This window comes from Chlamydotis macqueenii, chromosome 11 (genome assembly GCF_036417535.1).
Source record: "Chlamydotis macqueenii isolate bChlMac1 chromosome 11, bChlMac1.mat, whole genome shotgun sequence".
Classification (NCBI taxonomy): Eukaryota; Metazoa; Chordata; class Aves; order Otidiformes; family Otididae; genus Chlamydotis; species Chlamydotis macqueenii.
In genome coordinates, this window is record NC_141566.1 from 2,787,033 (window position 1) to 2,804,690 (window position 17,658).

General features: G+C 38.7%; 1 protein-coding gene across 3 annotated transcripts in view; it reads right to left on the reverse strand.

Annotated features, from left to right (window-relative positions):
* Positions 1-17,658, reverse strand: part of ABCB7 (ATP binding cassette subfamily B member 7) — a 36,781-nt gene that overhangs the window by 5,065 nt on the left and 14,058 nt on the right. For 2 of the 3 annotated variants that reach the window (XM_086756655.1, XM_086756656.1), the window contains exons 4-13: positions 17,188-17,307; positions 9,895-10,027; positions 9,210-9,478; positions 7,919-8,007; positions 7,748-7,835; positions 6,573-6,747; positions 5,251-5,408; positions 4,551-4,714; positions 4,250-4,379; positions 3,585-3,756 (exon numbers count right to left, since the gene is read on the reverse strand). In XM_086756655.1, the coding sequence (XP_086612781.1) occupies positions 3,585-3,756; positions 4,250-4,379; positions 4,551-4,714; positions 5,251-5,408; positions 6,573-6,747; positions 7,748-7,835; positions 7,919-8,007; positions 9,210-9,478; positions 9,895-10,027; positions 17,188-17,307 (1,498 nt within the window). Of the gene's footprint in view, positions 1-2,947; positions 3,093-3,584; positions 3,757-4,249; positions 4,380-4,550; positions 4,715-5,250; positions 5,409-6,572; positions 6,748-7,747; positions 7,836-7,918; positions 8,008-9,209; positions 9,479-9,894; positions 10,028-17,187; positions 17,308-17,658 lie in introns of all 3 variants that reach the window. The other variant, XR_015259795.1, reaches the window with a different exon arrangement.

Consider the following 17,658-nt stretch of genomic DNA (forward strand, 5'->3'; position numbering starts at 1 on the left):
TGTTACAATCATGATATTCTAAATTCAACAGCAGACATGACTAGTTTTGAGGTTGGTTCTTTTTTTCCTTAATATACATTATAGTTACTACTGATAAAGGTCTGTACATGTTACATAAGATATCCCAGAAGGTCCTGCTCCCTGGTAAATCCAAAGTGATTCAAGATTGCTCATCCTTTTAGAAAAGGACAGAGAACTATTTTGTATATGCTACCAGGCAAGAGTCTCGTACAGCCAGCCAATGACGGTGTAACTCACTCTTCACACCAGGGAGTACAGGCTCATTTACCTGGTCTAAGCTATGCCTGCACAGCAGCTTTGCATACACCCTGTTTCCTCTCACAAATAAACAACGCTCTGTCCTTGCCTGCTGTATTTGATTTCATGCGTCCTGCACACCGTTTTTCTTTCAAGCCTCTCCTTGAAATTCACCTAACTTTCGACTCCAAAACGGCCCAGAGTTCAAGTTTCCATACCCAACAGCTTTGACCAGCACATTTAAAGAACAGAATTAATAAGGTACTGAAAATCACCTTCATTGCGCAATCTATTGACTGTTGGTTTCTGGTGTAATCAAGTTTCAGACTAGTTTCCTTTCTTCACATTTCTCACAGCCAACATGTACTCAAGAATAATGTAGAACAACTTTTACAGACAGGAAAACAGGTGCATTTGAGAACTTAAAATCTGCTAAACATTTGGTATGCAATGCAAACATTTCACATTTGTGTACTTGTCGTCCTCTACTTTATTCAAGACTCTAAAACATTCCATTTAACACCATTATATTCTTGTTAATGTTCCATTCCTATCAGGAGAGAATATCTTTAATAAACCATTTAAAAGGCTGACAATAATGCTGCAGTTCAAATTTTAAACTGTCTTTGGCAGAACTCAGTAGCAATTAGAATTGTACAATTCACTCCATCTATTTTAATATACTCTCCCTCTCTCTCTCCTTTAAAGCATGTTAAGAACTTACAGCTTGGCAATATCCATGTTTGAAAGACACACTACAATAACAAAATCCAAGCTCTTTCCTTGCATTTGTAGCGTATCGACTTGTTTCATGTTCTTTCCCGTTCATATTCAGGACAGCAGCACGTTAACCGTTTCCTTCACAAAGTTATAGCTCTATTACACATCTAGTAGAGAAAACGGAAATGGATTCTACTTGAAAAAGCCAAAACAACTGTGCTTTCATGATTTACCCTTCATGAATCAATTACTGAGACCACTAAGAACTGCACTAAGTGCTTACTTCACCATTTACATTCATAAAGTTCTCCTTGCAACTAGGACTTCCTAACGCCTATTTTCAACCCACACAAGCAAGGAAAACCACACCGCGGGAGAGAAACTCAGACGCTGAGCCTTGCTACTGCACTGAGCCAACTCTATCACACCCACCTCGGCAGTGGTCCCCAAAATCTCCTTTTTTTCCATCAAGCATACAAAACGCCTGCATTTCAAAGAGGATCACTTAAATTCACAGAGCGTTCACTCCCCCTATTTCTCCCACAAAGTATTATTTTGAAAAGACAAAACAAGTCAGGACTTCGTGTTTTTCTTCGACTCGAAGTGTAAAAAGCCTCACTCCACTTAAAAATATACTAAACAGATTCAGAAATGAATCTAATATATATCTTTATAACAATTTAGGAGTCCATTCTACTATTCAGATAACTCCAGAGATGCAAAGTAACAGACGCTACATTTTTACCAAGCTTCCCCACTGAAGGAACTCAAAGATAAGCATTTGACATCTCCAATCAATGAAACAAACCATTTCTGGCCATTACAACTCTCATTATCAACAAAAATACTTGTTTAACAAAAGGACACAGGATACAGCAGGCACATAGCTCCACTTTCCAACCAAACCCACAAACCGGCACCTGCAAGCAAAAGCACACAGCATCAAACTCCCCAGGAGCTGAGCACGCAACTGCATTTGAGATCCATTCAATGCACAACTTGAGGAAGCCCAGGATGAGCAGACATTTCTGAGAGCATTAGCCTAAGACTCCCCTATCCTGCCTGTAAACATTACTGGAGCTCATTAATTACTGTTGTTTGCCAGTACTCATCTAATCTGTTGAAAATAACAAACTGAAGCTGCTATTCAAGGACAGATGCCCACTCTGAGCTCTGTCACCTCAGAAATCCACCATCTTTCTCCTGAGAAGTACTTTACATACTCCTTTTTCTTTAAATACAAACAAAACAGGAAAAGAACACAGCTCCACTCACATTCTAAACACCGCTTCTGCTAAAGCACTGTTAGGTGGCTGCTTATGACCATCACAGCGCTTATAAGCATAAAATGGTAGGATAGGTGGTAGCATAAAAGGAAGGATAACCCATTTTCTCAAAGGCTCTGTTAAAGGAGTCTCGAGGTCAGAAGGAAACTCCAACACGCCCGCACGTACTTCTCCAGATTTAGAATGGGGCGTAGAATCATTTCGGTTGGAACAGACCTGTAAGATCATCGAGTCCACCTGTAAACCTAACACTGCCAAGTTCACCACTAAACCCTGTCCCCAAGCACCACGTCTGCACATCTTTTAGATACCTCCAGGGATGGGGACTCCACCACTTCCCTGGGCAGCCTGCTCCAATGCTTGACAACCCTTTCAGTGAAGAAATTTTTCCTAATATCCAGTTTAAACCTCAACATAACGCTAAGGCTTAGAGCAACCTGATATAGTGAAAAGATGGCCCTGCTCACAGCAGGGGAGTTGGTCTAGGTGATCTTTAAAATGTCCCTCCCAATCCAACCATTCTATGCTTCTAAAATGTCAAGACATTTCAAACCTATTGTTAGTCAAAACCTCTGTCTAGAAATTTCTAGTTTGGAGAGACAGGCAACACAAGATAAATCTTTCATCATTATCATAGTTGTCTGTAGTTCTGCCAGTACCTATTTTGTCTTCTACTCACTCACCCAGCTTTGTGCTTCACATACTTTATTTCCCTTCTCTGCATTCCCCTTCCGCAGATGTGCATGCTTTCTCCTGCACGTACATTCTGGATGCAGAATGTAACCTCTGATCCTCTGTTTCAGAGACCAGGACTCCTGACTTCAGCAGCTGCATAGTAAGAAATACCACAGACAGCTTGCCGTCTCTGCCTGAACACGCTGCGTTCCTGCACCCCTGCCTCTGAACCACCACCAGCCCCAAAACACCACCTAACTTTCAGCTGTTAAAAGTTGACAATGAAGAACTCAGATTTGGGAGGTCGACACATATATATAAGCCTGTCACATCCTACATGCAAAGCACACATAAAGTTCCCAATTCTACCCACACGCATTCCACTTCCCAAAGATTACGAGAAAGACCGTTGTTACCTACATACATCTACATGCTTACACATCAACTCATTTATCGCTCTGCCCTGAAAATATATTCCTTTAAATATCTTGTAGACTACAGTTGCCTTAAACTACAGATCTTCATATTAATACTTAGCCTTACAGTAATGTTATAATGTAAATAAGTCTGAATGAGGAATAAACTATGCACTGAACTTTGAAGCAGCAAAAGGTATACAAATAACTTGTGCGCTTAGGAACCTACCTGAGAGTTTGAGTCCTCGCTCACCAACCTGAGTGTTGTAACCATTTGGCATTCGAAGAATGGCGTCGTGGATTCCTGCCAACTTCGCTACTGCGTACACCTCTTCGGGTGTCGCACCGATATTGCCATAGAGCAGATTGTAGTAGATAGTATTGTGGAAGAGAACAGCGTCCTACAGTTATGGAAAGAACACGTTAAACAAGAAACCATGAACAACAGTTTAAAAACTGTCCCAAATCCATGACAGAAATCAGTACAGAATAGCTTATATTTTTCTACGAAGCCTGAAGTAAAAGTATTTGAGGAAATTTCTTTTCCCAAGAATGAGATTAATACCTTCTGTGTCCTAACTATATATGTCATGCATACTTCTACCACTTTGCTAACTCATTATGGGTGGCAATCAACTATAAACCCAATCAGTTAAAGCTGGAGGCAGTTTATAATGAAGAAGCTTAAACACATTTCAGAAATTGGATCTATATGATGCAGCACATAAAAACAAAATATTTCATGCAAGGAGGGGAAAGAAAAGCAGCATAGTGACTATCAAAGGCACTAGACAATACCAGTTCATTAGGACTGGCCTTCACTGAACAACAGTGTCAGAATACTGAGAATTACTATTACGATGGACAAACTGGGGAGAATGAAGCATGGCATACCTGAGGTACAACTCCTATTGCCTTTCTCAGACTTTCCAGACTGACATCTTGTATGTTCTGGCCAGCAATATAAATATTTCCTTTCTGAGGTTCATAGAAACGAAATAATAATCTCACAATTGTGCTTTTCCTGAAATTGAGAAGAATTGAAACTAGTATCATGCTCCTAGTTTGCCATTTAGAATCTCCAAACAGAACTGATGTCACAAACAAAAACAATAACAAGTGAAACAGAAGAACAAACATGTTTAAGAAACAAAGTTCTGCGTCATTGATTGGTGTATTTAGTCCATTTACCCACCCTGACCCACTACCTCCTACAATGGCCACTTTCTTTCCTGCAGGGACTTCAAAAGACACTCCAGCAAGGACTTTCTGTCCCTCAAGGTATTCAAAATGCACATTATCAAAGACGATGGCAGCAGTCTGTGGTGTGATCTGCAGAGGTGGAGCCAGCTCTTTGTCCTATTAAAAGAAGAGTGTCCCTTTATATGCTGCCCAGAAGGTATCTCAAGCGGTTCAACAAGCTGAACAGTCCGTTTCCTAGCTCAGAAAAAGGCAACAGACACTCCAGCTTGGATATGTTCAAAATAATGACAATCTGCCACACAAGTGAAATTGGTTTGTTCCTCCTTTTCCCCAAAGAAGGTAAAAATTTCTGCTGTAAACACTCTGCTTCACAACTTCTCTTCCAGTAATAAATTCTGCATCGTTAATTACAAACAAAAATTCAAGCACGAGGCACTTAAATAAAAAAATCTCAATACAAACACAGCTTCCGTGAAGCAACTTTTGCTGTCACTAAAAGGTTCTGCAAGAATAAAAGCAGCTGCTATTGCACTGGCTGCACTTAAAGAGGCGGCAGAACAGCATCCTTAACACAACATCTTTCTTGAATAGAAATCAAGCCTGGAAGGTAACAAACAGGTGAAACGGTGGCATTGCCAGAAAACAGCCCTATTAAATACCCAGAAACTTTAGGAAAATAAGCTACTACTTACTTTAATTTTGGTATCTACACTGAGCAGTGTAAACAAGGTATTCATATCTATAAGTGCTTGTCTTGTCTCTCTGTATACTGTTCCCAGGAAGTTTAGGGGAAGAGAAAGCTGGAACAGCAATCCATTCACCATTACTAGATCTCCAACAGAAAGGCTGCCTTGAGACAAAACGGATGTGAGAGAATAAGGAGACTTGAAGGGTTGTCTTGTTAGGAAGCACCAAAAGATTAAAAAAAAAAAAAAAAAAAAAAAAATCAAGTAAATCAAGCCTAGTTTCTTTTACCCCATTTCTAAAACCAAATGTTTAAATGGTAAACAAAACCCACTCCCAGAAGATCAGCTTTTGTATAGGAAGGTGCCTGAAACAAACGGCAATGTTTGTGTGGATTTCACTATAAAGAAAAGATATAATAGCACTGGGAAAATAAGACAAGCAGCATACCAGGAAATTCATGGAAAACACTGGATTGTAAAGCTGTAAATGCCACAGAGAGAAACATAAAGGGGCCTAAATAAGTTAGAAGGGGAGGAACTAACATATGAAAACAAGAATCAGGAAAGACAATCCTAAGTACAACTACGGACAAATCCAAGTGATAGAACTTGTCATGATGGAGAGAGAGGACTTTCATACTATAGACAAAGAGCTGGGAAAACACACAGTGAGGACCTCTGGGCAGATTAATATTAAATATGCTGATCAAGGGAAAACTCAGGATGACACACCAGATAAGTGCCAGGTCAGTTCAGCTGAAACAGGTCCAGAAAGATGAATTAAAGCTGCATTTCCTCCATTCTGCTTACAGGCTATTCTACATTTTCTTAAGTACAGCCATAAACTGCGCCTGACTTATCCACTCACAGTGTAACTCTTCCTTGTGCTGGCATCTCTTAAAAAGAGCCAAGCAGACCCAAGAAAGACAACATGATACAAAGGTCTCCCCTTCAAATACATCTAGATGCTAAGAGTGTTTAAAGCATCGTTATTTTTACTCTAAAACCACCTTGCTTTATCTGAGCCTTCTCCCAACACTGCATTCATCTGCTGTATTTTAAGCTTGTACTGTGTCTTCCTAAAAGAGCAGGCTTTACTTTATGCAGTAAATTAGATAAATATGGATAAAAAAAACTCTAACATATGGAAACAAATCTTTTTATAACGTGCCCTTATTAATCTAAGGAAAGTGAAGGACACTGGTAATAAAACTACTGGAGACAAATGAATGATCACATCAAACACAAGTTAATTAAAACTAACATCTCTATTATGGATGAATTAAGGTTAAGGAGAGTCATCTTTAGCTTACAGACAGACGAGTTACCTGCAAGAATGCCCTGGCTAGCAAGCACCATGATGGCCGTTAAGCCAATGCTAAATATAGCGCTCTGTCCAAAGTTGAGGAGAGCTAAAGTAGAGGTAGTCTTCAGGGAGGCGTTCTCATACGTCTTCAAGAATGCATCATACCGTTGGGCTTCATATTTTTCATTATTGAAATACTATGACAGACACAAAAATAATAACTGTCACATTCTCAAACATACTTGGCTGTATGTTTAACTAGTTATAAAGTTCAGCATAAACACGCTACATGCACAGACACACATACAACCCCTCTTCAACACTTCTAACCACTAAAGAGAAAAGAAGAGAAAAGATTAATGTGTGAAGACAAAAACCAGGAGCAAACCCCAGCAGGTTCTGCACTGGGAAAGGAGACATTATGGAGATCCCCACCGTATCCATATTCTAGTAACGCTGAGTGTCTGTCTTGCAGAACCACTACCCAACTAATGTCAAAACCAAACACCAGCTGCCCCTAGATACTAAAAAGAAGAAAAAGTTACTGTCCTCTATGCACTAGAACATCCTTGTCACTGTGATGATGGCAAATTCTCTAGAACAGTACTTCTCACACAATGTCTACTTCTGAGTCCTTCACAGGTAACTCCACTGCTTACCTTTCCAGTTCTAGCTCTCCACTTAAAAGAAGTATAAAATAAGCAGGAGCCTGGACAATTTCAAAGCTGTCCACAGAATTTTTTTAATGGCAGCAGTAGAAGAACCAATAGCGACCGCTTCTTTCATGCAAACATTGCAATGGAGTGCTACGAACCGCGATAGGTAATGAAAGCGGTACACATGGTCGTTTGACCAGTCTGCATTTGACAAGCAGGCTGACATTCGGAAGACAATTTTGCAAACAGGTGAAGAGAAGTCTCAAGATTCTGCGCTTACGTTTTGCAGAAACTGACGGTCAAGGCGATTCAGTCATGAAAGAAACTTCTCGCTCTATTAGCAAATAGATTTTTTTTCAATCCCTACTAACAACTTTAATGCTACTCTGTCACTATCGTGTAGTACTCTTCAATTGAATCATGTTTTACAAATATACTATTGCTCCAAATATGTAGCCCTATAAAAGATTTATCTTATGATTCCCTTTCCTTAGGCTGACAGAAGTAAGATAAAGAGCCCAGAAGTAAAAATTTGTCTTACCTTCACAGTCTCATAATTTAGTAGCGAGTCAATGGCAGCATTACCCGCATCATTATCTGCTTTGTTCATTTCTATTCGAAACTTAGTCCTGTAAAATGAAGGCTTAATACAGTCAAGAGTTCAGGCTGAGGGAATCCTAAGTACTCCAATGAATCTGAGGGCATGCCTTACCTCCACTGTGTAATTCCTATCGTGAATGCTGCATAGGCTCCCAGTGTCCCCAGAGTCACCAAGGCAAACTCTGCACCACATTTGTAATACTAGAATGTTTAAAATAAAAGAAAAAAAGAGTCATAATAATTTTCAAAACTTCACTGTTGCCTCAAAATTATGATAGCTTAGCACAAGACGAACTCTGAAGACACTCAACACACTCTCCTGAATGGCTTAAGACTGAACACAGGCATAAACCCAAGAGGGAAGCAGCAAGGAGAAGGGTACAGATAAAAAGGCAGGAGATAACCAAGAATTAGTGTGTTACATCACACTGGTGAGTTTTTTTTGCCACTATAAAACATAAATATCGCTGATATTTGTACTGTTAGCACAAACAAGTATTTCTTTACATGCTCTTAGGTGGATTTTGAAAGCTGAAGACTGCAAAAGAAGAAATAAATGGCCTTGCAAAACAATTTATGAAGCATTTTCTCTACTTCAGGATATATCTTCAGGGAGAGAAAAGCCATAAGAAGAAAAATTAAAGCATCATGACCAGTTGGCTGACAGCCAGCTTGATTTGCAGCTTCCAAAGGTTATAAAATTTAACCCAATATCAACAGGGGTTTTAACTCCTATTCTTACACTCAAATTTGGTTGAGTCTTTCTAAAAAGAAGGGGAATAAACAAAACAAGATTCTTGCTTTTAATTTAGTCTAAGCTACATAATCAAGATTTAGATTTTTAGCAAATAAATATCCAAAGATCCTGATTTCAAAGACAGTGTGATTTATAAAAGAAAAGTTTAAAATTGGGCTTATGAAGCTTAAAACCTCCAAGAAGGAGAAGCCTATTTCCCAAAAGATAATTTTAACTTCTAAGTTCTGGATAAGAAAGACAAGTATTCAGAAGAGAGCCAATAACCACTCCCTCCTCTATCTGCAATACACTAAGACACAGCTTTCCTGGACATTTATATTCTGCTTCCTCAGTATTTACCCAGATATATTTGACACTTGTGTGCACAGTTTAGTTTTCTGATTTCATTTTTTCAACAATTCTGAACAAAAGCATTTAAAACTATCCACCGCCTGAAGACGGGCGTTAAATAAGAAAATAATTTCAAATAAGCCAAGTTAAAGTAACTAATATTTGAAAATTATGGATTGCACTCCTTTACAGTGGTTGCTTTCACAACCACCTTGTAAATTCTATTATTATTATTAATACTCAGTAGACTTTGGTAAAAGAAAATCAATGTACGATTCCTAAACGAGACAATTCCAGCTCATGAACCAACACGTACCAGAATTCCACTGACGAGGGCCACTTCAAACATGGTAGGTCCCAGATTAAACACTAAAGCGCTAAGAACAAAACTGATGCCTCTTGTTCCTCTGTCGATGGTTTTTGACAGAGCTCCGGTTTGCCTACTTAGATGGAACGCCAAATCCAGGTTATGAAGATGGAGGAAAACATTCTTCGCTATCCTTCTGATTGAATTTTGAGCTACTTTCCCAAATACTGCATTTCTAGCTTCATTAAATAACGCTGCCCCAGCTCTTGAGATACCATCTAAAAAAGATGAAAAAGTTTACAAAATGAAAATAATTATATGTCCAACTTCACTTCATGCAGGAAATTACATTAGATTAATTCTTTACACATTCTCAACATTTTTAGTTCAACGGTAACTCATACTTAATTGGTCCAAAACTTTATGCTATTTTTCATTTATAAACCATTTAAAATCCATTTATTTTGCAGTTGGTTATAAGAAAGGGCAGGATTTATAACCAAGAATGGTTTCTATAAGCATGATTTCATTTTTTAATTGGAATACCAGAAGCAAGGTCACAGAACATTGGAAACAGGCACAGAAGTAACTATGAAATAGCCACCCTAGACGCTCCGCAGTGCGGAGGTCTGCTATCCCACCCCCTTGCTGAAGAACATCAGCACTTGCCAACAGATTTGGGAACACCACTTACAGCCAATGAGAACGGCAGTTGCCACAGTTGCCACTGTATTTGGTGCATCACTGAGGTTGAGTATGTTTCCAGATACCTGGTTGAGGTTGTCTACTGCATATTTAAACATGAAGGGAACCAGTATATTCATGGCCTAAAAGCGTAAGAACACCAATTAGTCCATATGCATTAAAACACCTATCTATGTAGCACGACTATTTTTTCTGTAATTGCTGTACTATTAAATTTAGTTTTTAACCACTTAGTGTGGGGGAGATGGCTCTCTTGATTTCAAGCACAATATTCTCCAAATTATTAAGTCTTTCCTCCTGGGACTGCAGGGTTAGTTTGTCTCCCTCACTGGCTCCTTTAAAATACCAGTTTCTATCCTAAACAAACTGTAGACTGCAAAGGCACTTAAACTGAGGCCGAGCACTCCGAGTAACGGCAAGACTAGGAAATGAATCAAGTAGCAGACGCTACATGACACGTACTCACAAAGCTCCTAAATTATGTCGCCATTACAAGCGGTTTGCTCTTTGTGATCCTGGCGGTGTGCAGTATGAAGAACTACTACAACAAAAGAAAGAACTCACCCACATATCGCTAACGCTGGGTCAATTGAGATGTATTAAACCAAAGCTCTAGTGAAGTCAAAGGAAAGAAGTTAACCTATCCTTTGTCTCTTCTGACTGTTAATATTACCTTAATAATTAAATAATGCTTCCCACTTGTAACATCACTATAAACATCAGCTTAATACCTGCATTAACCCCAGCATTTAGCACAGCAGCACAAAAGGCTTCCCATACCGTCTGCAAGACACTACAAATTACTTGAACAATATGAACTTTCAAACAAAATACCAAAGCCATATTCACAACCTAACATATAGTACGTCGCTAGATTTTTTCTAAAAAGCACCAAAACCCAAATGTGTCTCCTCTAACAGTGGTGTCTCCTCTACATGCAAAAAGCAAGACAGTTAGATATGTAAATAGACCAACTTTAGGAATTTTTATTTGCACAATTGCAGCTTGAGTAAATACCAAAATTCTTAAAGAGAACATAAAATTCTTAAGTCTTGTTAATGTTCCAGTGTTACATCACTCATTCATACCAACCAGAAAAAAAAAATTACTGTCAAACATCATAGAATTCATTAATTCAAACCGCTTCTAACTGTGAAAATGTGAAAATGAAATACAATAAGCAGGAAAAAAAAAAAAAAAGGGGAAAAAAAAAAAAAAAAGACTACCAAATTCTCAATACAGCATTATCTAGACAACTTCTGAGAGGAGACAGATGAGATCTGAGAGCATCCAGGTGAGACTATCACTGGTTAGTTTGTGACTGAAAAAAAGAAAACGGCTGCAAGATCAGGTCCTACTTCAAACAAGTTTTCTGAGATTTATTCAGTGCAAGCCTGAGAGTCGTTCAGCAACAGCTCCCCTTTTAATAGGCTGGAATTGTAGAAATCTCCATTAAAAAACCGACCTGAGGTCAGCATGATCTGTAGAAAGCCAACAAATACCATCAAAGCAGCAATACGCAGTAATGCCTGATAACTTCCATTGCACACGGCAGACGAACAGGTTACTGCCATTACATGCTTAAACCTTAAGCAGAAAGCCCCACAAAGAACTGGAGATGCATTAACAGAGATTTGGAATCTTTACAATACTGAATTTCAAATCCCCCCCTCCCTTCCCCGGCAGGATCAAAACCCCCTACTTTCCCTTCCAAGGTAGCGAAACTCCATTTTTATTCTTAATAAAGATGAATATTCTACCATGTGTGTTACAGCGATGACCAACATGACAAAGTGCAGGTTTTCCTGGGAGAAACTACTCAGTAGAAAATAAGAGTTTTGTAATGCAGATTGTCTTGATTTGCTGCAGATTCTCACAAATCCCTCTGCAGCGATTTTACTCTCTTCAGTAGACTACGCTACACTACAGGTAGTTTAGAAATAGAACTACAGATATATTTTAAAGTCCATTTAAAGAAAGAGATGTATTCTTTGAACTGCAGTTCTCCACTCATAATTAATTTAACCGGTAACAGCCTACAATTTTGCAGAAATGTCTTCTTTTACATCAACATAATTCTACCCAATCGAGTTTTGAATGGAATTTAAAGCCTAGTCTCAGGTTATAGTTGTTCCGACTCCTGGAGGGTAAAGCCTGAAGAAGAACAAGGCAGCGTGGTATCGCATTTCATTAGCGATCAAGACAGCCTGCCTTCCACTAATTAAAAAGTTAGTAAAATTAAGTTTACAGCAAGAGAGATGAGAGGCCATCCACATCCACAACAATGCAAACAAAATTTCAGCCTTCTACATAAAGTCCCAGCTACCTCTTTAGTAGCCTAGACTGGCTGGCACAGAAAAAAAAGCTTTAAGCCTAGGAACACTTTGAAAAGCTACCATGCAAAACCATCGGCTTACGTAATAAATCTATACAGGTTTCCCTCCTCTTCCTAATGCCTGAAAGCTTGATAACAATTCCCATTAAAAAGATGCTTTTAATATAAATTTGTACATTTTCTATTTATAATTTTGAATTAATAGCTTATCCCTGCCTGAATTTATTGGAAAGCAAATACATCACCCATGAAGTCATCCCAACTCAATTGCCCACATTTAGCAGCACGTTATACTGCAATGCATCATGCTTAAATGAGTTTAAGCGTTTTTTTTAAATGACTGCACTGTTTTAACCTGACAATGCATCATCATCTCTATTCCCCTGTGGGACTGCACTACTTTTAAGGCAAACAGTCTTATCTTTCATTTTGCTATTCCCGCTCTTTCTTGTTTAATAAAGATGATGAATTAGCGACAGGCTGAGCCCCAACACAATAAAACTGGTCTACAGTGAACTCTTCTTTTGCCAATAATTCAATGAGAAACGTTGACAGGAAGATGACTGAATTTATCTCTGGACCAATACAAACATACACAGCCAACAACTTCATTTGTGGAAATACAAACAGGAAACTCCATCCCTCACAAAGGTTAAGACTGCTGAAGGAGCTACAAAATGTGGTCCAAAAGAGGGAAGAAGCATCAGACTTCTTGCCTTCTTCCAATTTAATGATGACCTGCAACGGACTTTTTCCAGTAAGAGAAAAAAAACCTAAAAATTTTAAAATACTTTTCACCTGAAACTTCTCAGAAAACTAACTGTCTCTGAAGGTTTATTGCAATTATCTAACTCCATCTGAGCCCACAAGAAGGGCTCAGACACCAAGATCAATATGTACATACTTAACTGATCAGACAGACATTATCTTTGCATGCAGACAAAATTTACAGTACAACACTTGTGCCTTGCCTCCTTAGCCAAACAATTTATTCTCCTGAACCTTACAGAATTAGCAGTCAGTAGAAATGCAGATCGTCTGAGAGATTTCTCTGTCTCATGAATAACACATGCTTGGTCTGTGACCAAGAGGCCAAAAACCATTTCAGGCTGAGAGAGGCGACAAGTGATTTTGTCATATTCATGTGTTTAATGCAGCTTCTCAGAAACCACAGCACTTTTTCTTCTTGTGTCACAGAAGAAAAAGGGAAGAAACAAAAAACTAAAGAAGCATTCACTATACATACTCCAGTAGAGACGACAAAAACGGGAGAGGAAATGTGGCAAAAAAAACCCCAACCAGATATGTAGAAACTGAACAGGCTAATCTACGTGTCTGAAAACACAGGCAATGTCTTGTGTACTCTCACCTGTCTTCCTGTTGCATCTTTCAGATCACACATGTCTAGAAAGGCTGTAAATATCTAAGATCAAAATTTAAAGCATGTCATACCACAACAAATCTTCCAAGGAAAAAAATACCCTACTAGCCCTAGAGTAAACTCTGTCCTGTCAGCTCCCAGTCATAAAAGGCCATACAAACAGCTCACTTTGAAGGCTAACAATACTCCTACTGGTTATGCGTAGACAAAAAGGAACCAAAAACCACAATAATTTGTTCAATGACAGGCAACTGGGCCCCACAAAAGGAGTCAAGACAGATTGTAACTGCGGGCTCTTCACTAGCTGCACACAAACTGACTTTTGTTTTTAAATTGAATTTTACTGAACTGGAAGATTTAAAGAAACAAGTTATTTCTCAAGCAGCAGGACAAGGAGGTATTCATCTCCAACCTTTTTTGTGTTTTGTGGGTAAGTAAGCCCAAGCAAACTGGGTGTAAGCTCCTATTTTTTTTCCTGTGGCTGAGGATTTCATAACCTATCTCTCCTCTGCGATTTCTCTGGAGTTTCTTAGAATAAAACTGCAGCCCTGCTACAGCCTCTGTCTCAGAGAGTCACCATTTGGATCTGTTCTTCTAACTGGAAACTTAACTTTATAAATATAGAGGTATAAAACCTCACCAAACTCTTTTGTCAAACTCAGAAGAAACTGGCCAAAAGGCTCACAAAAGTGTTTCTTATTGGGGAAGGTGACTAGCAGCAGGCATTACGGTCGTACAGCTCTCTATGTAAAACCCCTAAGAATGAGCAGCCTTTAGACAAAATCCATAATAAGGATGTAAATCGTTCAGATGCAGACAAGTTCACAACGAACAAAGAAATCGGGTCAGGACTGCAGTGAGGAGAAAGAGATGCTGGCATTCTTGTGCTGACACAACTATACAGCAGAGAAACTTTAACAAACTGCTTGTGTGGTCTATCAAGTACATTGTAATTAACCTCACAAGCAATCAGAACAAAGGGCTCCCAAATGGGATAATGAGGAAACTGCACAGGATTATACATGGTCCAGGCAAGCTACAGGTAAACTAATTTGTATTTAATTTTCTCTAGGACAAACTGACCTTTAGTTTGCTCTGGAAGAAAAGCAGATGTTCAGGGCTCAAAGACACGACGGACTTATTATAGCGCTGTAACAAACTATGGCATGGCAGTTATGCCACAACAACTACAAGCATACTTAGCATGTGTAAAGTATGAAGCAATTTAAGAAAATCTACCCCCAGAGCAGACATAGCTCAGGCGATGAGGGGTAACTTGTTAAATAGTAGTTATTAAAAAACGTTTGAGTTCTAACACAGCTTTGTTATGATAGAAACAGAACAAAACGAAGAACATTAGCAAAGGATAGCTAGAAGACATCCACAAAATTTCTCACTCTAGCCAGTTGTTACATATATTCTGTAGAGAGCTTGCTATGTGTTTTCTCAACGAAATCCTTGTTTTCCAAAACAAACACTCTCACAAAACACTTCTGCTTTAAGAGGCATCTCCTAAAACCTGGGCAAAACTCAACAGCTTTTTTGCTCTGCTTCTCGGAATCTGCTCTGGACATCAAGGCTTCCAGGCAGCTTTGTACAGAACCTGAAATAGGAAATTTAAGGCAACACTTAAGAGAGATCCAAATATCCAATTACTTCCCAAAAGAGTAATTAAGTGTCTAATTTTCTGACATGGGGAAACATCTCTCTCCCCCAGTAGAAATGAAATAGCTCTGTATTATACCAAATATAAAGCTATGTGCAAGAGTCAGGAATCGTGGCCGTCAATTTTGTTTTCATCACATCTCAGAAAGCTACTTGAAACACTAACAGATTTCCTAGAAGCAAGGTACAATGCTGCCACATGCAGGACTGGACTCTGGATTCACACTGTCCATCATATTCATATAACCCTACAAATTAGGAATGCGGGGGGAAGAGTAGAAGAGAAAAAAAAACAAACTTGAAACTTATTTCAAAATTGCCTTTGGATTATTATTAACATTACTAATAAGAGGCTTTAAAAATAAAGTTAGTTAGAAGAATTTTCATATCCACCCGATAAATGAGGTATTCTCAAACATACATCACAAAACCTCAACGAACCAAGCACATAATCAGATAAATATTATTGTGAGGGCAAGAGCACGGTATACAAGGCAAAATTTTGAGCAGGTAGTTTCCCAGATAGCTTTTAAGTGTAATTGAAAGCATTGCTGTGTATTTTGTATACCAGAAGGGTGGAAGTTTACTCGTACAGGCATGCCATATTCTGCGTCACCTGCATTATCAGCAACATCCTGAACAGCAGCACAAACCAAAATATCTACTGTAAACAGGACCAGCTAGCACCTGACAGATTGCTCATGAGAAAGAGCTGGAGACCAAGAGATTGGCCTTTCCTCTTCAGCTCAAATAAATGAGCACATTTCTCTTCCAAGTACTCTTCTTTTAACACCTACATAGCTGAAATTTGTTTCTTCTCTCTTTTCATAGCACGGCAGTGTTGCTGAATGCTAATAAGTTGCTACTGCAACTAGCTGAAGTGCTGAAGCTCATTGCTAAGCACTACCTACTTTAGCTTATCCCAGCAAGATACCGATACCAGCTTTATCTTTGGTAAAAATCACCACACTTCGAAGCAACCCAGTGGAGCCATACGTCTCAATGAAATCTACAAGATTTCCCCCCAATATTTTGCAATCAAATATTTTATTTTTTCAAAAGCAGAAGATTTTTTGCACAAAGTCAACATTTGCTCTTCTCAACTACTTCTACAAGGTTTGCACAAAATTTGAATTATATCCTCCATTAATCTGCAGGAAGTTTTTGCACGTCTATATCTTTTAAGAACAAATAAACACTAATTTTGTTGCAGGCAAGAGCATATGAGATCCTTTCACACAATGAAGTAAAGGCAAGAGCAACCCTCCACTTCATAGTCAAAAGACTACAAGAAAAATCATTTGAATGAAAGCATGGTTCGATATGAAAAATAAGTTATACAGCTTCTTTCACATCAGGACAGCAGGGGAGTCCCTAATACAATAGAAATTCCACTGTCATCTCTCAGAGAAATATCAAGAAAAGACTGGAGCTCAAATCCCCTTCTCCACAGTACAGCAAGAGTCGTGAGTCGATACCACCACCCTGCTCAAGTTCAGAGTTGAAAATGGGCACAGAGCCTTGAGGAAATCCTGCGTGACTGCCTGACAGATTCAGCACCACACAAGAAGAGAAGATCTTTAAGCAACCTTTAACTCGCATTTCCCATAATTTATCATGTGCTTAATTTGCAATGGAAAATCCTGGACTAAACTAATATAAACAATGTGAATAAAAATTCTGGTCATCATCATCTCCTCAACCACACACATGCATATCACATGCACACACACCTTGGTAAAAAATCCAAGCCGTTATTTCTAATACGATATGCTCCACATACAGGAAACAGACACTTTAAGACTGTAAAAGCCCATAAACAATAAAAAAATAAAATTATTCCTTGTACGAACTCCAGATGAATAGTAACTACCACAGCACAACGAAGGACCTGTTCTTACCTTTGCGCTTGCTAAGAACCCCAGAGATATGGCTACTCTGGCTCGCAGGTCTGGTCTGTCTTTGGGCCACACGTAAGACAACATTGCTCTGATAATCTTTTTGGCATCTATCTCCTTCAGCTATTGGAAAGAACAAACAAAGGCATCGCATTATAAAGAGACTCCAGGACACAAAATAACAGTATAAATCAGAATGAATTTTACACATTTGGATCACTTCTGTATTTTATTTGATAGGCAACAGACCCTTCACAATGTTTTGAGACTAGGACTGCATCTTAAAATTTCAAGTTGTAAGTTTTTACGTTAATACCCATGACACACTTAAAACAGATGAATTGTTCTTAACTCACACATCCTCCAGAGTGCAAGTACAGCTAGCTGTAAATGGAATAGAGAGAAAGCCACAATTCACCACAGCTGAAACACACAGCAGAACAAATAAACTGACTCTTCTTTTTTATCTTATCA